This window comes from Aspergillus saccharolyticus (genome assembly GCF_003184585.1).
Source record: "Aspergillus saccharolyticus JOP 1030-1 unplaced genomic scaffold BP01scaffold_44, whole genome shotgun sequence".
NCBI classification, from domain to species: domain Eukaryota; kingdom Fungi; phylum Ascomycota; class Eurotiomycetes; order Eurotiales; family Aspergillaceae; genus Aspergillus; species Aspergillus saccharolyticus.
This window is the reverse complement of record NW_020290654.1, coordinates 66,218-80,539: the sequence shown is the minus strand read 5'-3', so window position 1 is coordinate 80,539 and position 14,322 is coordinate 66,218. Positions and strand designations below refer to the sequence as shown.

Sequence of the window (14,322 nt, the reverse complement as noted above, 5' to 3'; positions counted from 1 at the left end):
ACTAACAATGGATCTGCAGACCATTGATGAAGTCATTGCACCATTCAAGCTCGAGATCAAGTCTCACGGCGAACGACGCCGCGAGATCAGCCTAAACGCAGACTCAGTCGGGAATTCTAGCACCAGGGAGCCCCGGTACACGATATGGTCCCGCAAACATTACTTCACCCGTGGAGATCGGGTCTACGGAAATGTGTACCTCGATCAGAGTGCCGCGGGGAAATTGCGTGTCGTGAAGGAGATTGTCCACCCCCATGATTCTGGCAGCGCGGACCGGGATAAAAGGCGCTGCACCGAGCTCGAGATGATGGCCAGGGTAGCTACGGTTTTGAGGTAGGCCTAACCCACTGTCTGAATTTATGGTCTTGCCAGTCAATTGTATGGTCAGTGGAGAGAAAGTGACTGACTTGAGGGGCACTCGCGCGCACGGTTTCCCCTCAGACCTGATCAGAAACGCTACTTCGTCGATTTTTTGGGCTGGTTCGAGGGCGAAGATCGGCTTGGTCTGGTCTTGGAATATTGCCCTCTTGGTGATGTTGAGCATTGCTTTGCAGAACCGCTGCCAGAGCAGATTGTTAGGATAATGACTGCGCAGATCCTAGAAGGCCTCGCTATTCTGCACAGGCTAGGGATCACGCACCGTGATATCAAGCCGCAGGTACGTTTGTACTGTGCACTGCAATATAACACATGAACTCGCATGACCCTTGAAGATATTGTTACTTACCTCGAAGCCCCCCCACAGAACATCCTTGTCTTTCAGAAAGACCCAGTATGGGTAAAGATAGCGGACTTCGGAATCAGCAAGCGCAACAATGGTCAGACAGACCTCAGGAGCAAAGTCGGCACTGAAGGGTACATGGCTCCCGAGATTCTGCTAGATGAGACGAAGCGAATATCGAAATACTCTAATGCCGTTGATATGTGGTCACTTGGGTGTCTTATCTACTACCTTCTCTCAAAGAAAGTTCCTTTCCCGAGTTTTCTCAGGCTCAAGGAATACTACGAGGGGTTTGGGGTATTTCCTGATGACGAGCTATCACAGAGGGGAGTCGGAGAGTCAGGAATAAGCTTTATTCGCTGCTTGATGGATTCCGAGCCTGAGAAGCGGCCTGTTGCTTCTGCTCAGTTGGCGACACAATGGAGCATAGTCGGTCCGGAGATTGTAGCCTTAACTCGTGAGCAGGATCTGGTTAACGTCTCCGGAGAAATAAGAACCGCAACCCCAGCAGAAACAGCCCACACTACAGCTAAGATCCAGAGTATAGTACCTGCAAGAGAAGAGGAGCCGGTATCAGATTCGCAGCTAGCCGTTGTCCCACAGCCCGAGCATCCTCCTTCCCCAGCAAAAATATTACAACCCGACCGGCAGATAATTGATCTGACAATGGTATCACCCACTGCCTCTATCACACTGTATCACTCTGAGGTGCCTATCTACTGACGAATGGCAGAATTATTGGTCGTCCGAGCTCCTAAGAATCACCAAAACGCCCCATCTACCCGAGGCAGAGGATCGGACCCGTGCGCTGCTTGAATCCGACGCCAACCCGAACGCCATGCGAGATGGCTACACGCCGCTCCACCACGCCTGCGAGGCCGGCTCCCCAAAGCTCGTCCAGCTTTTATTGCAGTATGCAGCTGATGTACACATCCGGACCCAACCCCACGGCGAGACCCCGCTGCACTTGGCGACGTATCGGGGTGATGCGGACTCATTTCTGAAGATTTTGCACTTGCTTGTGCCGTGTGGGGTGGAGGTGAACGCAGTAGACAATGTTGGGACTACGGCGCTACATTCAGTGGTAGCCCGTGTCGGGGGTCCTGGTGCTGTATCAGCAATCGAGGCGCTGATTGCACTCGGGGCCAGCACGGAGATCAGAGGCACGGCGAGAGCGGTGACGCCGCTTCAGTATGCAGTCGCGTTGGACCGGGAGGAGAAAGCGGCGGCTTTGATTCGAGGGGGCGCAAATGTCAACGTTGAGGATAGGAGTGGGAGGAGAGTGTTGCATGAGGCAATTGTATCGCGGAAAATCTCAGCGAAGTTGGTTGAGATGCTTATCGAAAAGGGCGCGGATGTCAATGCGAAGGATAGCCAGGGAGTGTTTCCGATGTATGAGGCTGTTCGAGCTGACAGACCGGAGATCGTTCACCTATTGGTCAAACACGAGGCTGACACTATCCTTGGATCCGAGAGCATAGAATGGAGGCTGCAGTGGATGTTGTTCCAAAGAAAATTGCCGTGGCCTTTGCGAAGATGATTTGTTACATTGTCTTGCATGTTCAGGTCGCACACAGTGTATCAGGTTTTGTGAGCATTCTAATTGACATACTCTCCTCTTCAAGTCTCGCCACCCGCCCCCAGCCTCACCGCACCGCCAGCATATCTTGATACTTCAAATGTTTCGAGCTCAAAGTGCCGCTGGCCACAAGCTCTCTTGCATAAGTAAGGTAATTGGATTCGGACTCTGTAACAGACACGATTCCACACCGGTACTGCAAGTGCCGAAGTGATCTCGTCGAGCGCCAGACCCTTTGTTTCTATCGTTGTGAGATAAACCACGCATGTTAAGAGGATTTGAAGGCCTCTGATATTGTGTGGGACAGATTAGGATAGCGAATCTTCAATTCTGAAAGGGAGAAGACGTACAACAAAAAGGATATGGGAAGTCGACCGTAGTCGTCAAGCTCGGACAGGCTACTACGAGAAAGACTGAACTCTGAGAAGTAGTATGCAGTACCAGCAGCGCTGCACCAGGCAGTAGTTTGGCTTGCTGCCATGGCACAATCTTGACTTTGTCAGAGGGCGGTCATACAAGGGGCAGTTGCGGGGGCTTACCGCGGCCTTCAGAAGATAGCTCAGCCACCAAGACTTGAGGGACCCATCCTCCTGCTGCAATGGGGACAAGCAGAAACAAAGGGACAAGGGAGGATTCGATCTGATGCCCAAATGGGGCTAACAGAAAGTTGACCAGCTTAACCGAGAGAATAACTGCCGCGACTAAAGTCATGCTGATCAAGAGCACAGGTCGACGCCCGATTCGCTCAACGTAAATCCTCGAGTAAAAAGAAGAGATCGCTGCAAATAAAAGACAAATTGGCATAACGACTACGAGAGGAATCACTCTGCGCCTGTCTTGCAGAATCTTATCGAAATCCCTGGTCCATGCCATCGCCAAGTGGACCAGGATGCGGAGAATCGTGTCTGGTAATGTGACTAGAATGCAGACCACGAGGGCTTGTGTGGTTTCAATCGTCATAGTGCGTTTTCTTTCGGAGAGTTTGGTTTCCAGGATCTGGGATTTGTAGATCCGGTATAAGTCTCGGCTGGCTTGGATGCCGTTATCCCGATATTTGGTCAACACTTTGTGAGCCTGGCGCATCTCACCTCTCTGACCGAGCCAGTAGGGCGACTCTGACGAAAAAAAAAGCACCGCGAGAATACCAATTAACTGGCTCATGATATTTGCGCAGATGGAGCCGATCCCGTCCGTTGTCGCTCCGTTGGCGAGAAGTACTCCGTATTGTTTAGCCCTGCGCAGTTAGTGACGGCTGTCAAGAAGATAAGACAGGCCGCATGGTGACTCACAGTGAAAAGGTGAGCAAGATACACCCACGCGAGGCATGGGGGCTGATTTCTGCTAGGTAAATGGGAATTGCACATTCAAGCGCCGCCCACAACGATGCCATTGCGAGATCCAGCAACCGTGATCCCTTGGTGATCACCACAACAATAGTAGCTGCCAGTTGCAGAGCCGCGGCAACAAAGGCTACCTTACGACGTCCAAAATAGCTGAGGGCGAGGATTGTATACCAAGGACCTACGAGTGTGCCCAGACTGTGTGGAGAAGACCACCAGCCCAGGGATTCGGGAAGCCGTAGAAACATGGCCTTGCCATACCCCCTATATCGCGACACGAATTGTCAACTTTAGCTCGGTCCCCTGGTAGCAAAATCAATGAACTCGGCCCGACTCACATGAAGACGCCCCCCGCGCAAGAAAGGCGTGGATAGTCAAGCCACCAGACAGAAGCAATCAGTTTCAGGTTGAGTGGGGGCACCAGACGCTCAGCCTTGAGAGTCTGAATGTCCTCGTCCGTCAAGCCATTGATACCCTCAATATTATTCGGATCGTCGAGCAACAAAGCCCCGATGCGAATCTGGTCCCGGATATCGTCCAGTTCATACTTGGTGACGAATTCGTCCGCATCTAGGAGGACTTGTCGGTTTCTCGACCCTAGGCTGTTTGTTTACTTTCTGTTAGCCTGCCACATCCGTAGTCAATGGAATTCAGTGCTGATTAAACCAACCGAGGTAAAAATATCGGTACGTCACTAGGTTGTCTTGCATCCTGCTCGTCGAGTTCCATCTTGGAAATGCTCAGAGTCTGTTGAAATCTCGGTAATCACGATCGGTCACTTATTAGCGGAGCGGAAGGCAAGAACTGTTGTATGTAGAAGTTGAGTCCGGAGCAAAGGTGCCGGAGAGGGGCTTTAACTCAGACTAACGCGGGCGCCTGGGGCTGACACTCCCATATACAGTAAGCACAGAATCCTATGCCTAAATGCTAGGCACAGCCTCGTACCTTATACGTCCTATAATTAGGTCTGACGTATACCCTTGCCAAGTCTACGCAGTATTGGTCCCTCCAGTGCATCGTGTGTGCCTGACCTTACATCAGCATCTTTTCCTTGCTGCCATACCTGTAGAGCACTGCGCCCTATCTTTGCCGCTGAGCTTCGCTCAATTCCTAGGTGCACAAATCATAAGCTAATCATGTATACATCCAGTGTAGTGTACTGATATAAAGGTAAGTAACGGGGTTCCGTCTGTAATAATAATCGCTAAGCTACAAAATCCTCCAATACACAAATGCAGTAGAGACGAGCTTTCTGATGAATCACTCAGTGTAAGAGTACGTTATAGATTTTTTTTCCCAAGCATGAATCTTCATAAAGCTGGAGATAAATTTTTAAATTATGGATTAAAAGTCTGTAGTCGGCCAAGTCAACAATCTCAGCTTCTTTACTACTACCACACTATCCCTGCTCTTAGCAAAACCGGCAGTGAATATTGCTTATGTTAGCTCCTGTGAATATTCCTCTTTCCCAGGATTATCTTGTCATTGACTATCAATATTCACCCTTAATGTCTAAATAGTCTCGATTTCAGCTACCGTTAATATTCACCGATCATATTCTCAATAGATAGATCGTCTATTCATTATTTCCTGCTTTGTTCCCTCGTCCACCACGTTTGCGGTCTCCCCGCCATCCTCCTTCTTCATTCTCACTCCGCCCGGATTCTCAGCATCGATCGGTGTCCCGAGGAAGTCGCTCGAAGGACTGACACGACGAGGGGGCATTGATTCGGTCTGGGGCAAGCGGATTCTGGTCGCCACGAAGCTATTCGCAGAGTCTTCAGTCAACTCCTTTCATCCAACCTTTCATCTCATCATCCTTTGTCGTCGTTCCCGTCTCCATTTCATGAAGCTTCCACCCTATCATCCAATCTTCTCGTGTTACAAATCCTCAGTACTTGGGTCTATGGTTTTTTTCTTTATGTCCTATTGGAAAAAGGCAGTTTATTTCAGACATGTGGCGCTCATCGGCACCTGCTCATTTCTTCCATTGTATACGCACCTTCCCTTGTAATTGGAAGGGTAACGTTGCAGGTTGTATTCGATTGCGATGACATTGAGCTATGCTCTTCTCTTTTCCTTTTCTTCTCGCACCCGCGCTCCTTATTATCCTTATTCCATGGAATTACTTATTGATATTCGTTTTTGATGATCGATAACGAGTTCCTGAAAGGTCTGGGCACTTACGTCGGCGTACTCCTCGGGATCTACGTCGCCTATCGCTTGCAGCGAAGGTTGAAGCGGTGGGAGCGTCGAGAGGACGGATGGGAAGGGGATGACCTGGACGAAGGGAGGGCACCGGACAAGAGCTGGTACCCAGAGCGGCTGGTGTCCTCGCGGTGCCCAACCGACCTCCAGAGCCTGGTCAGGCAGTTGAAAGACGAAGAAGAGAGACCATTTGCTTCTTTGTGCTTCTGGGTGTGTGGGAGGGCAAATGAAGGTTGAGAGCATTGCAGAATAGCAGTGATGCTAGTTGAGACGTTGGTCGTGGTGCTGCGTTAAAAAAGATTCAATGAGGCGTTCTGACTTGTACACAAGTTTCGGACCGATTATCAAGGATAGGAATATCTTGAGTGTCCCCTTCACTCACTGACCCGTTTCTCCGATACAGGTCGAAGGTCAAGGCGTTGCCATCACCATGCCATTGAAAATCCTCCTTATCGTTTCAGGGGACATTGAGGTGCTCAACCTCCTCGGATCAATTGAATAAACCAAGTGTATCAGACCCTTCGAAATCAGGACCACGAGAGATAATCTATCGTCAGCAACCCACTGAGAAAGCATCTGTCTACAGCCTTCATTCAGGTCTCATGAGGCGATGGAGCTGTTGTCAAACCAGCCCGTCAAGTAAGTGTGGAGGAAGACACCTAAACGGAGGTACACGACCAAATTCATGGTTGGTCGTCGATTCTCGAGGCTTTTGGCTGAGTAGAAGAAGTGGAGTGTGAGGCGAGTGGTTAGACGGCCCAGCCAACTAGGCCATGGGTTTTGGTCGATTGCTGACAACGTCGAACGAACTGAATGCAATGCGACCAAGCCGGCAAGTGAGTCATGATCGCGATGATGACTTCTTGCCTTGCCTGAGGAACAGGGAACATTAAAAGGCTACTAGATCTTCATGTAATTAGACATTTGATTCGAGCTCGATTCATCAATTGCAAGCCGGAGAAACCTTGCAGACATAAATATATGTTTGTATGAAGACTCCAATCGCCGTAAATCATCACATATAACATTTATTCGTAGGTGATCGACCGAAGCGGGACCGGGCCTATATCACAATGACGACCTTCCGGCATGAGCTCCGTAAAAAAGCTTCAGCTCAGCCCAGCCGAGGACGTGACTCACGATGGTAAAACATTCTTCGTCTCAGTGAGTTCTTAGCATTAACCCTACACCTCACGCTTACTTATTCTTACAAGCCAAGAAAATATCCTGAGCGGCCTAACATGGCCTCTCTATTGATCACGCTGCCACATGGTCGAGATTCGCCCCACAAGGGCTTCGTTATCTGCTATATTGTCTGGACTCTGGTTTGTTGTGGCCGGGAGTCTGTTTCTTGGCCTCTTGATCTACCACGCCTTTCCGGGCATGTGCCATTCAAACTGCGACTCCGAGTACTCCCCTCGCAAAATCTGGCAAAAAATCACCTTGCAGATTTTCAACGCCCTCTGGTGTATCTACCACTTCGGTCTAGCGCCCTTCCATATCTGCGATATGTATCTCTGGTGTCATTGGCGACTGGGCTGCTCACTATATGCTCGCCAGACGGCACTAGCTGGACTGATCTACAACAAAGCGTCGTGGTTCCGTCTCAACACCCAGGACGCAATGCGACACTTGCCTTTGTTAAACAGCGACGCAGATGACTCGGTGGAGTGGGAGTCGATCGGGCTAGAAGACAATACACCGGGGCAGTCGAGTGTCATGCGTAGCCTGGTCTTCCAGGTGGTATATACGATCTACATGTGAGGATTCAGCCGTTTCAGTCGGTCCGCCTGATCGGACCTTTTCTTCATACTGATGATCATATTCGACACCATCGCGAGGGTTATACTCGGTTATCAAAGCGGGCGGGTTTTCGCACGCAGCAGCGACTTCCCAACACTGAGGCGGAAAGCGCAGCCAAGCCATGGACGTGCCAACCCTGCTTTCTTTGCTCGTCTCATACAGCGGCCTCGCAAATCAGCAGAAGTCAATCAGCTTCGTCGGGTAGAAGAAGGAGTGCGTACTCGGGAAGAGAGTGGATATCTTGCAGTCGGCATGGGACTGGATACCTATCTACTTCCTGTGCCTTGCTGCCTCAGCCTGACTTCGGCGAGGTGATGATGATGATGATGTCAAAGAGGAGTATGAAGTATGAGACCTTTACTTGGACTGTCTTGCTGAATAAATGTCGATAGATTCGCTCTCATTTCAATTACATCACTCACTGCTTGGCTATGGTTTGCATACTTAATTCCATAGCTGAGTCTATGGGGCTGATTCGAGCTCCATGCGGGCTGGCCCTACCGCGGATTCTCGGGCTGTTGTGGTGCTCCAGCTGCCAGGGGCACTGTCCCGTTGTCTACTGTAGACCCCAGTAGATGAGGTTTGATAGACTTATTGTCTTGGTAGCGTTTGGTGAGATTCATCCCTCAGGCTAACATGTGATGGTTTCTGAATATTTACAAACACGATCTAATCTGATTGCAGAACACAAACCCACATAATCCATGACATTCTCACCTCACTGCCCCATCGCCTTTTCCCTAACAAACCACTCAAAGCTCAAAGAACATGCTTATCGACCGTTTCCTGCAGCTCATACTCACTCCCATGCAGAAGATGAGTAATCTCACTCGGATGAAACACGTTAAACACAACCATAGCCATGAAGATCAACACCGCATCCAAAAGATACAAACATATCTCGTGATGAAGCACGTACCCATTATTACCCTGCAGGTACTCAACCAGTCGAAAGACCGACCGCACCATAATCAAGAAACTGGTAATGTACAGAATGTTGAGGTGCTTCCTCCAAGGGATCGACGGGTCGCGGCACCGCGGAATAGGGTATTTCTTCAGTTTCCGGTCGAACGCCCCGGCCGTGACGATGAAGAAGCCAAAGAAGAAGATCTGCACGAAGAGGCCAGCGATGATAATGTGTTCGCCGATTTGCATGCCAGAGAGGCTGCCGCTGGATTGGATGCCGCCTCCTGACAATGTGTTACTATATATAAGAATATATGGCAGGTCTCCGGGAAAGAGGAAGGGGGGGGGGTTCTGAGGAAACCTTACCAGCACCTTGTAGAAAGAACGAGAGTACATCGCCTGTGACGAAGGTCTTGGTTAGCCACCTCTTCGGGAGAATGGCGTGGGATTCTGCGCGTAGAATCAGGATGATGCGTCCGAGAAGCATGTAGATTGAGGCTGCAAGAAGGGCCGGCGCGAGAAGGAGAAACAAGGTTTGAACGAGATAGGGGCCTAGGGTCCAATTTGGAGATTCGTGACTAGACATTCCACGTCCGATGTAGCCGATTATTTCGACTGGTATGTACAGTGAGCATGCTGTGGGGTGGCATTGCGCCGAAGAGTCTGCTCACATATGCCCCCTATTGTGAATGGGATGAAGTGCCATGTTTGGGTCCGAAAGAGTTGGAGAATATGCCAGATCGTTGTGATGGTGAATAGAATGGTGAAGATAATGGCGTCAGTCATGCTGGGGTCGTAGCGGTAGAAGGCGAACACGACTGCATCGTTGTAGTTGCTGCTGATGGTGCTGTTCATTGTCAGCAATGTATGGGATTTACGGCGGGAAAGGTGTGCTGAGCGAAGATCTGTGGTTTTTTAACAGGTTATATATCATGGTTGTTGGGAAAACCACGGATATAAACATCCTAAGGCAAAGAAGCTCAATGAAGGAGTCTGCTAGGGCTGAAGTTGTCTGGGCGGGACCACTGGGCTCGTATATTCGTATCGCAGCATGTTGCCGCCTACGCAGGACTTTGAGTGCAAACATCCATTATTGGACCAGCTACCTAAAACAAAGAAAGACATCTCATAGATACACAGGAGTGGTACCATCACCTATGCTGCATACCGGTCATAATATTTTCCCGACTTGTGATGTATAAGGGTTCAGTCTTCGTGGTAGTCAGTAGACCACCAAGTCCCACCCTTGGCTACTCCAACACCACCCAGCGGAATCTGCTTGCATCTCTTGCGCGATAGATTGCGCAAGCAATCATTCTTGCTTGTATGTAGTGAGAGATTCTTGTGACTCGGGATGTTCTTCCTGCCTTCTTCGCCAACTTCGTCGCCAGAAAAGGAGTGTGCGGCTATGGATCTCTTGGCCTTCCGTAATGGCCAAACGACCGAAACAAGATCGCGCTCCGATACAGACTCACCACCATCGGAGTCATCTGTATCTCTTTCTCATAACTCACCAGACGCGCTCGTCTTGTCGTCAACTATGTCTGACTCTCTATCCCCATCTGAGCCTGCAGCTTCACATCACCCGGGACACGGTCCGCTCACAGCAAATGAAAGGAGGCGTCGCGTCCGTCATCATAAGTCTCGCAGAGGTTGCTTCACTTGCAAGCACCGAAGAGTAAAAGTCCGTGACATTTTCAGCTACTCAAGCTCGTAGAAACTGTACTAAACAGTTCCTCTAGTGTGATGAGGTTCACCCTATTTGCGGGGCATGCGCATTCCGTGGCGATTCGTGTTCTTATCCCCCTTCCGTGTCATCGACGTATGCACTTTCTGGTGTCGCATGTCACATACCAGTGTCAACATTCTGACATCTCGTGCTCAGTTTCCGAGTCTTGAAATCTCCTCAAATCTCCTCCTCCGTCACAGATCCTCTGCAGCCCCTGGACTTTCGTCTCCAAGAACCAGCCGCAGAGTCACCTTTGCATGATCAAGCGATCGGCTTGGCTGATCTACGTCTCCTAACGAGGTTTATGATATATACGTCGAAGAAAATGAGCTATCATCCCACCCGCCAGCATGTTTGGGAGCAATTGATCCCGGATCTAGCGGCTAAACATGAGTACCTGATGCATTTACTCCTCGCTCTGGCCGGCGAGCACGTTTTATATGAAGCTCATATGCCTAAGTCTTTCACAGAGGGTGAAGACGACCGCCAGTCTTCATCACCCGCCTACAGCCAAAGTGAGCTTGAGCTTGAATATCAACGCGTCATTCAGCATCATCAGAAAGGTCTGGCAGGATTTCGTCAGGCGCTGGCTGACATGACACCCGAGACGGCAGAGTATGTCTTTTGTGGTTCGTTGCTCATTGTTGCTATCTCCTTCGCTTCAATATCTACGAGAGAGCACTATTGCACCGCCTCTGGGTTGAACAAGTCCCACAGTGATCGGTACCCTTATACCGACTGGCTCCACCTCGTTCGCGGCCTGACAAGTGTTGTCCGCGAACACTGGTTCACCCTCAAGTGTGGACGACTGCGGATGATGTTATACTATCCGCATGCCAACGACGACTGGAAGGCGGATATGCCAACCGTCTCTTCAACGTTTCCCCGGTTGAAACACGCCCCGCAGATTTTTCATGTCTTTGCACAGGGTGCCTGCCAGGCCCTTGATATGCTCCGCGCTTTTGCGACTACATTACCTTCTTTTAGAAATGCACTATCCCCTGGTGAGGAAAGCATCCCAACACCCAGTCAGTCAGACGCCGAACCGGAGCATCCAAACGACTACCTACACGCCATCGCGAGATTAGAAGAAATCTATATGCGCATACTTTACGTCCTGCGATTCTCGCACAGTGATCGCAACTGTTCAGCATCGCTCGACATTAAGATGGACATGGAAGACTGCGCCGTTACATCCTGGCCGACCATGCTCTCGACACGCTTCTTCGACAGCCTTTCAGCCGCAAGTGAGAGACTAACGACTGAGGAGGGATTTTCGTACACCATCCTGGCTCACTTCTACGTGGTCTCGATCATTTTTCGGGACTTGTGGTACCTTAGCAGTGGCTTTCGCTCAGAGATTCAAAAGGTCGTACGCCTTGTAGCCCCACTAAGAAACCCTGCACTGAGCGCTCTACTCGCGTGGCCAATGGAAGTCATTGCGGCATGCTGAATGTGGCTGTTGGGACTGGCCTCTTTCTACTCTGGAGAGCAACTTCCTTTTTCCGTTTTTCTGTCAATTTTTCTCTTCTTTTTTCTTTCTTTCTTTCTTCTTCTTTTTTAGTTTGAGACTTTAGTTTGGTAAGTTGTGATTTGACTGGGCTGTGGGTATTCTGCTTGACGAGATCGGATCGAAAAGGTTGCGAGGTTAATCTATTTTCAGTCGTCCCATGGTTCGGCAATTCCTGATCTCAGGGGATACGAGGATACGAGGATACGAGTAAACGAATGCACGAGCAGTGCTTTCGGCGTCTCTAACAAGCCTGTCCCGGGTCGGTAGCCCCCCACTACGGCAGGATTTTAGCAGCTATTCTGCTTATTTCTCGGTTGGCAGAAGTCAATTTTGCGCAGAGCGGCGACTATATCCTACCATAGCCTCACACTTCCATTGCCCTAAACCAATAGCACCTAGTTCGAAGCACCGTGGATCTGTCTCACGTCTTGGTTAGTCTCAACAATATCACAGTGTTAGATTCTCGCAAAATGTTGCGTTCGATGGCTCTTTAGGCGTGGGCGCATTTCTCGAGACATACAGCCATTTCCACCATCCTTTGCCTCACAATCGGCGGGCAGCAATGATATTCCTCAGCATTGAAGGACAAGATAGCACCGCACGATTTTCTTCTGGGACCCAATCCGCTAGTGAACGGTTCCCGGAGTGACCGGCTCGCTTACGCGGGGGATCTGGATATGCCCAGCAGCGCGGTGTTCGGGAGTACCCATGGCCTTGAATATATTAATGAGTTTAATGAGCTTCTGGGGTCTTACCAACTGACCCCGGGGTTGTTCGTCCCGAATGTCAAAATCCTGTAAATTGAAGTCCAGAAAAACCAAAAGCCTTCAAACCAAAGAAACCCTCTCGCCCAAGCCCGCCTCCCCCCCGGCAGCCCGCTTCTGACCCTCCAAAAACGACCCAGGAAACACAAACCCCAGCACCAACCCCGTCGCCGCCATCAGCAGCGCATCGAAAATATACAGCAGATACTCGCGGTGCATGATAAACCCATCATTGCCCTGCACAAACTCCACGACCCGGAACACCGACCGCACGAGGATCAGCGCGCACGCGAGGTACAGCGCCCACATCAGCCCGCGCCACGAGACCCGACCGCTTTGCGATCTTCCCATGACGGGGTTCGCGGCTGCGCAGACCCGCAAGTGGAAGAGGGAGACTACTAGGACGAAAAAGCCGAAGAAGAGGAGCTGGATGGCGAGGCCGGCGATGACAATGTGTTCGCCGCTTGTCATGGCGGCCTGCGTGCCGGCGGCCATGTAGCCGCCTCCTGTTCACAAGGAGTTGGGGTAAGTGGGAGAGGAGAGAACTTGGAAGTTGGGACTGGACGTACCTCCGCATTGGAGAAGGAAGGAGATGACGTCGCCGACGACGAAGATTTTAGTTAGCCATTGGACGCGGATGAGAGAGGCGGATTCGGCGTCGAGTTGGACGATGAGGCGGCCGAGGGTCATGTAGATCGAGGCGGCGAAGAGAGGGGGCGCGACGAGGATGAGCATCGTTTGCGTGATGTAGGGCCCCAGGGCGTGGGTGTCGAAGTGGGAGAAGATGCGGGCAATGTAGCCTGCGGCTTCGACTGGAGGGTGCGGATGTTAGGATGTTGGCTTTTGGGGGTTGAAGCTATTGAACGTACAGATAAGCCCGATGAGAAATGGGATGAAGAAGATTGTTCGGTGGCGGATGATCCGGTAGAGGTGAAGGATGGCGAGGACACAGAACACCCCGGTGAATACTACGGCTGCAGCGATAGAGGGAGTGTAGCGGTAAAGAGCGAAGTACCCTGCATTTTGCTCTTGAGCGGCGTCTGTCATGACTCTGGATAGTTGTAAACTTGTATCGAGAGTCCCTGTGTGCGTGTGGTGTGTGCGGTGTCCTGCCTACTGCGGCAAACAGTGAAGTTCAAGAGATGGATACTGTATGCTCACTTATGGAGCGAGAGGTTAAAAGCGTTGCTTTTAAAGTCAAGTGGAAGGGCCCTTGCCTGGTGGCGGAGTAAACATGAGATGGTAACATCCCAGGTAAAAGCTCAATCTTGTCGTCTAAATGCCCAAGTAGCAGTCATTGATTCGTACCTGAATTCCATACTATAACTACCGTCAATTGCCAGGAAGTGGGGCCCAAATTAGGTTATCGGTGGAGATCCGAACCCTGAAAGTAGAAAAGCCACCCGCATACGAGCATACGAGCCTACGAATATACGATTTACGAATATACGAGTCAATGGGTACCCAGTAGTCAAACGGGTCAACAACGGAAAGCCCGAATGCGAGACCCTCTCCCTCAATATCAAATTCTCAACATGAACATGACCTAGTCTCGGGCACGTAGAAAAACACCAAGCATCTTCCGCCATGCACTGTGGAATATTATTGTTCTAGGGAGTTGCACGGCTGTCACAGTAGTGCTTGGGTTTACGGATTAGTTCTCCCCCGTGCTTTCCGACCGGGCTGCTGTTCATGCCGAAGTTCTCCCTCAAGAAGCAATCAATTGCCTTGGGTTTGTTTCAATTTTTTCGTCCTACAA

General features: G+C 50.5%; 7 protein-coding genes across 7 annotated transcripts; 4 read left to right on the top strand and 3 right to left on the bottom strand.

Moving 5' to 3' along the window:
• Nucleotides 1-7: 7 nt before the first annotated feature.
• Nucleotides 8-2,261, top strand: BP01DRAFT_305165 (kinase-like protein; the record flags this gene model as incomplete). Its single annotated transcript, XM_025572188.1, has 4 exons — nt 8-333; nt 442-658; nt 746-1,291; nt 1,455-2,261. The coding sequence occupies 4 exons, from the start codon at nt 8-10 to the stop codon at nt 2,259-2,261; spliced, it is 1,896 nt and encodes a 631-aa protein (XP_025427640.1).
• Nucleotides 2,262-2,306: 45 nt separating this feature from the next.
• On the bottom strand, nt 2,307-4,369 carry BP01DRAFT_406723 (uncharacterized protein; the record flags this gene model as incomplete). Its single annotated transcript, XM_025578779.1, has 5 exons — nt 2,307-2,789; nt 2,840-3,534; nt 3,590-3,904; nt 3,979-4,242; nt 4,311-4,369. 5 exons carry the CDS (start codon nt 4,367-4,369, stop codon nt 2,569-2,571), a joined length of 1,554 nt encoding a protein of 517 aa, XP_025427639.1. The 3' UTR covers nt 2,307-2,568.
• A 1,419-nt stretch (nt 4,370-5,788) lies between these two features.
• On the top strand, nt 5,789-6,350 carry BP01DRAFT_386184 (uncharacterized protein; the record flags this gene model as incomplete). The annotated part of the gene is made up of 2 exons (XM_025577664.1): nt 5,789-6,058; nt 6,252-6,350. The coding sequence occupies 2 exons, from the start codon at nt 5,789-5,791 to the stop codon at nt 6,348-6,350; spliced, it is 369 nt and encodes a 122-aa protein (XP_025427638.1).
• Nucleotides 6,351-7,042: 692 nt separating this feature from the next.
• On the top strand, nt 7,043-7,785 carry BP01DRAFT_394860 (uncharacterized protein). The gene has a single exon (XM_025578355.1). It carries the CDS (start codon nt 7,118-7,120, stop codon nt 7,610-7,612), a length of 495 nt encoding a protein of 164 aa, XP_025427637.1. The 5' UTR covers nt 7,043-7,117; the 3' UTR covers nt 7,613-7,785.
• Nucleotides 7,786-8,356: 571 nt separating this feature from the next.
• On the bottom strand, nt 8,357-9,412 carry BP01DRAFT_348499 (RTA1 domain-containing protein; the record flags this gene model as incomplete). The annotated part of the gene is made up of 3 exons (XM_025573727.1): nt 8,357-8,841; nt 8,924-9,172; nt 9,229-9,412. The coding sequence occupies 3 exons, from the start codon at nt 9,410-9,412 to the stop codon at nt 8,411-8,413; spliced, it is 864 nt and encodes a 287-aa protein (XP_025427636.1). The 3' UTR covers nt 8,357-8,410.
• A 659-nt stretch (nt 9,413-10,071) lies between these two features.
• On the top strand, nt 10,072-12,079 carry BP01DRAFT_394858 (Zn(II)2Cys6 transcription factor domain-containing protein). Its single transcript, XM_025578354.1, has 3 exons — nt 10,072-10,241; nt 10,300-10,379; nt 10,443-12,079. The coding sequence occupies exons 1-3, from the start codon at nt 10,098-10,100 to the stop codon at nt 11,737-11,739; spliced, it is 1,521 nt and encodes a 506-aa protein (XP_025427635.1). The 5' UTR covers nt 10,072-10,097; the 3' UTR covers nt 11,740-12,079.
• A 478-nt stretch (nt 12,080-12,557) lies between these two features.
• BP01DRAFT_406718 (RTA1 domain-containing protein) lies at nt 12,558-13,610 on the bottom strand (the record flags this gene model as incomplete). The annotated part of the gene is made up of 3 exons (XM_025578778.1): nt 12,558-13,069; nt 13,133-13,375; nt 13,433-13,610. The coding sequence occupies 3 exons, from the start codon at nt 13,608-13,610 to the stop codon at nt 12,627-12,629; spliced, it is 864 nt and encodes a 287-aa protein (XP_025427634.1). The 3' UTR covers nt 12,558-12,626.
• Between the last annotated feature and the right edge of the window lie 712 nt (nt 13,611-14,322).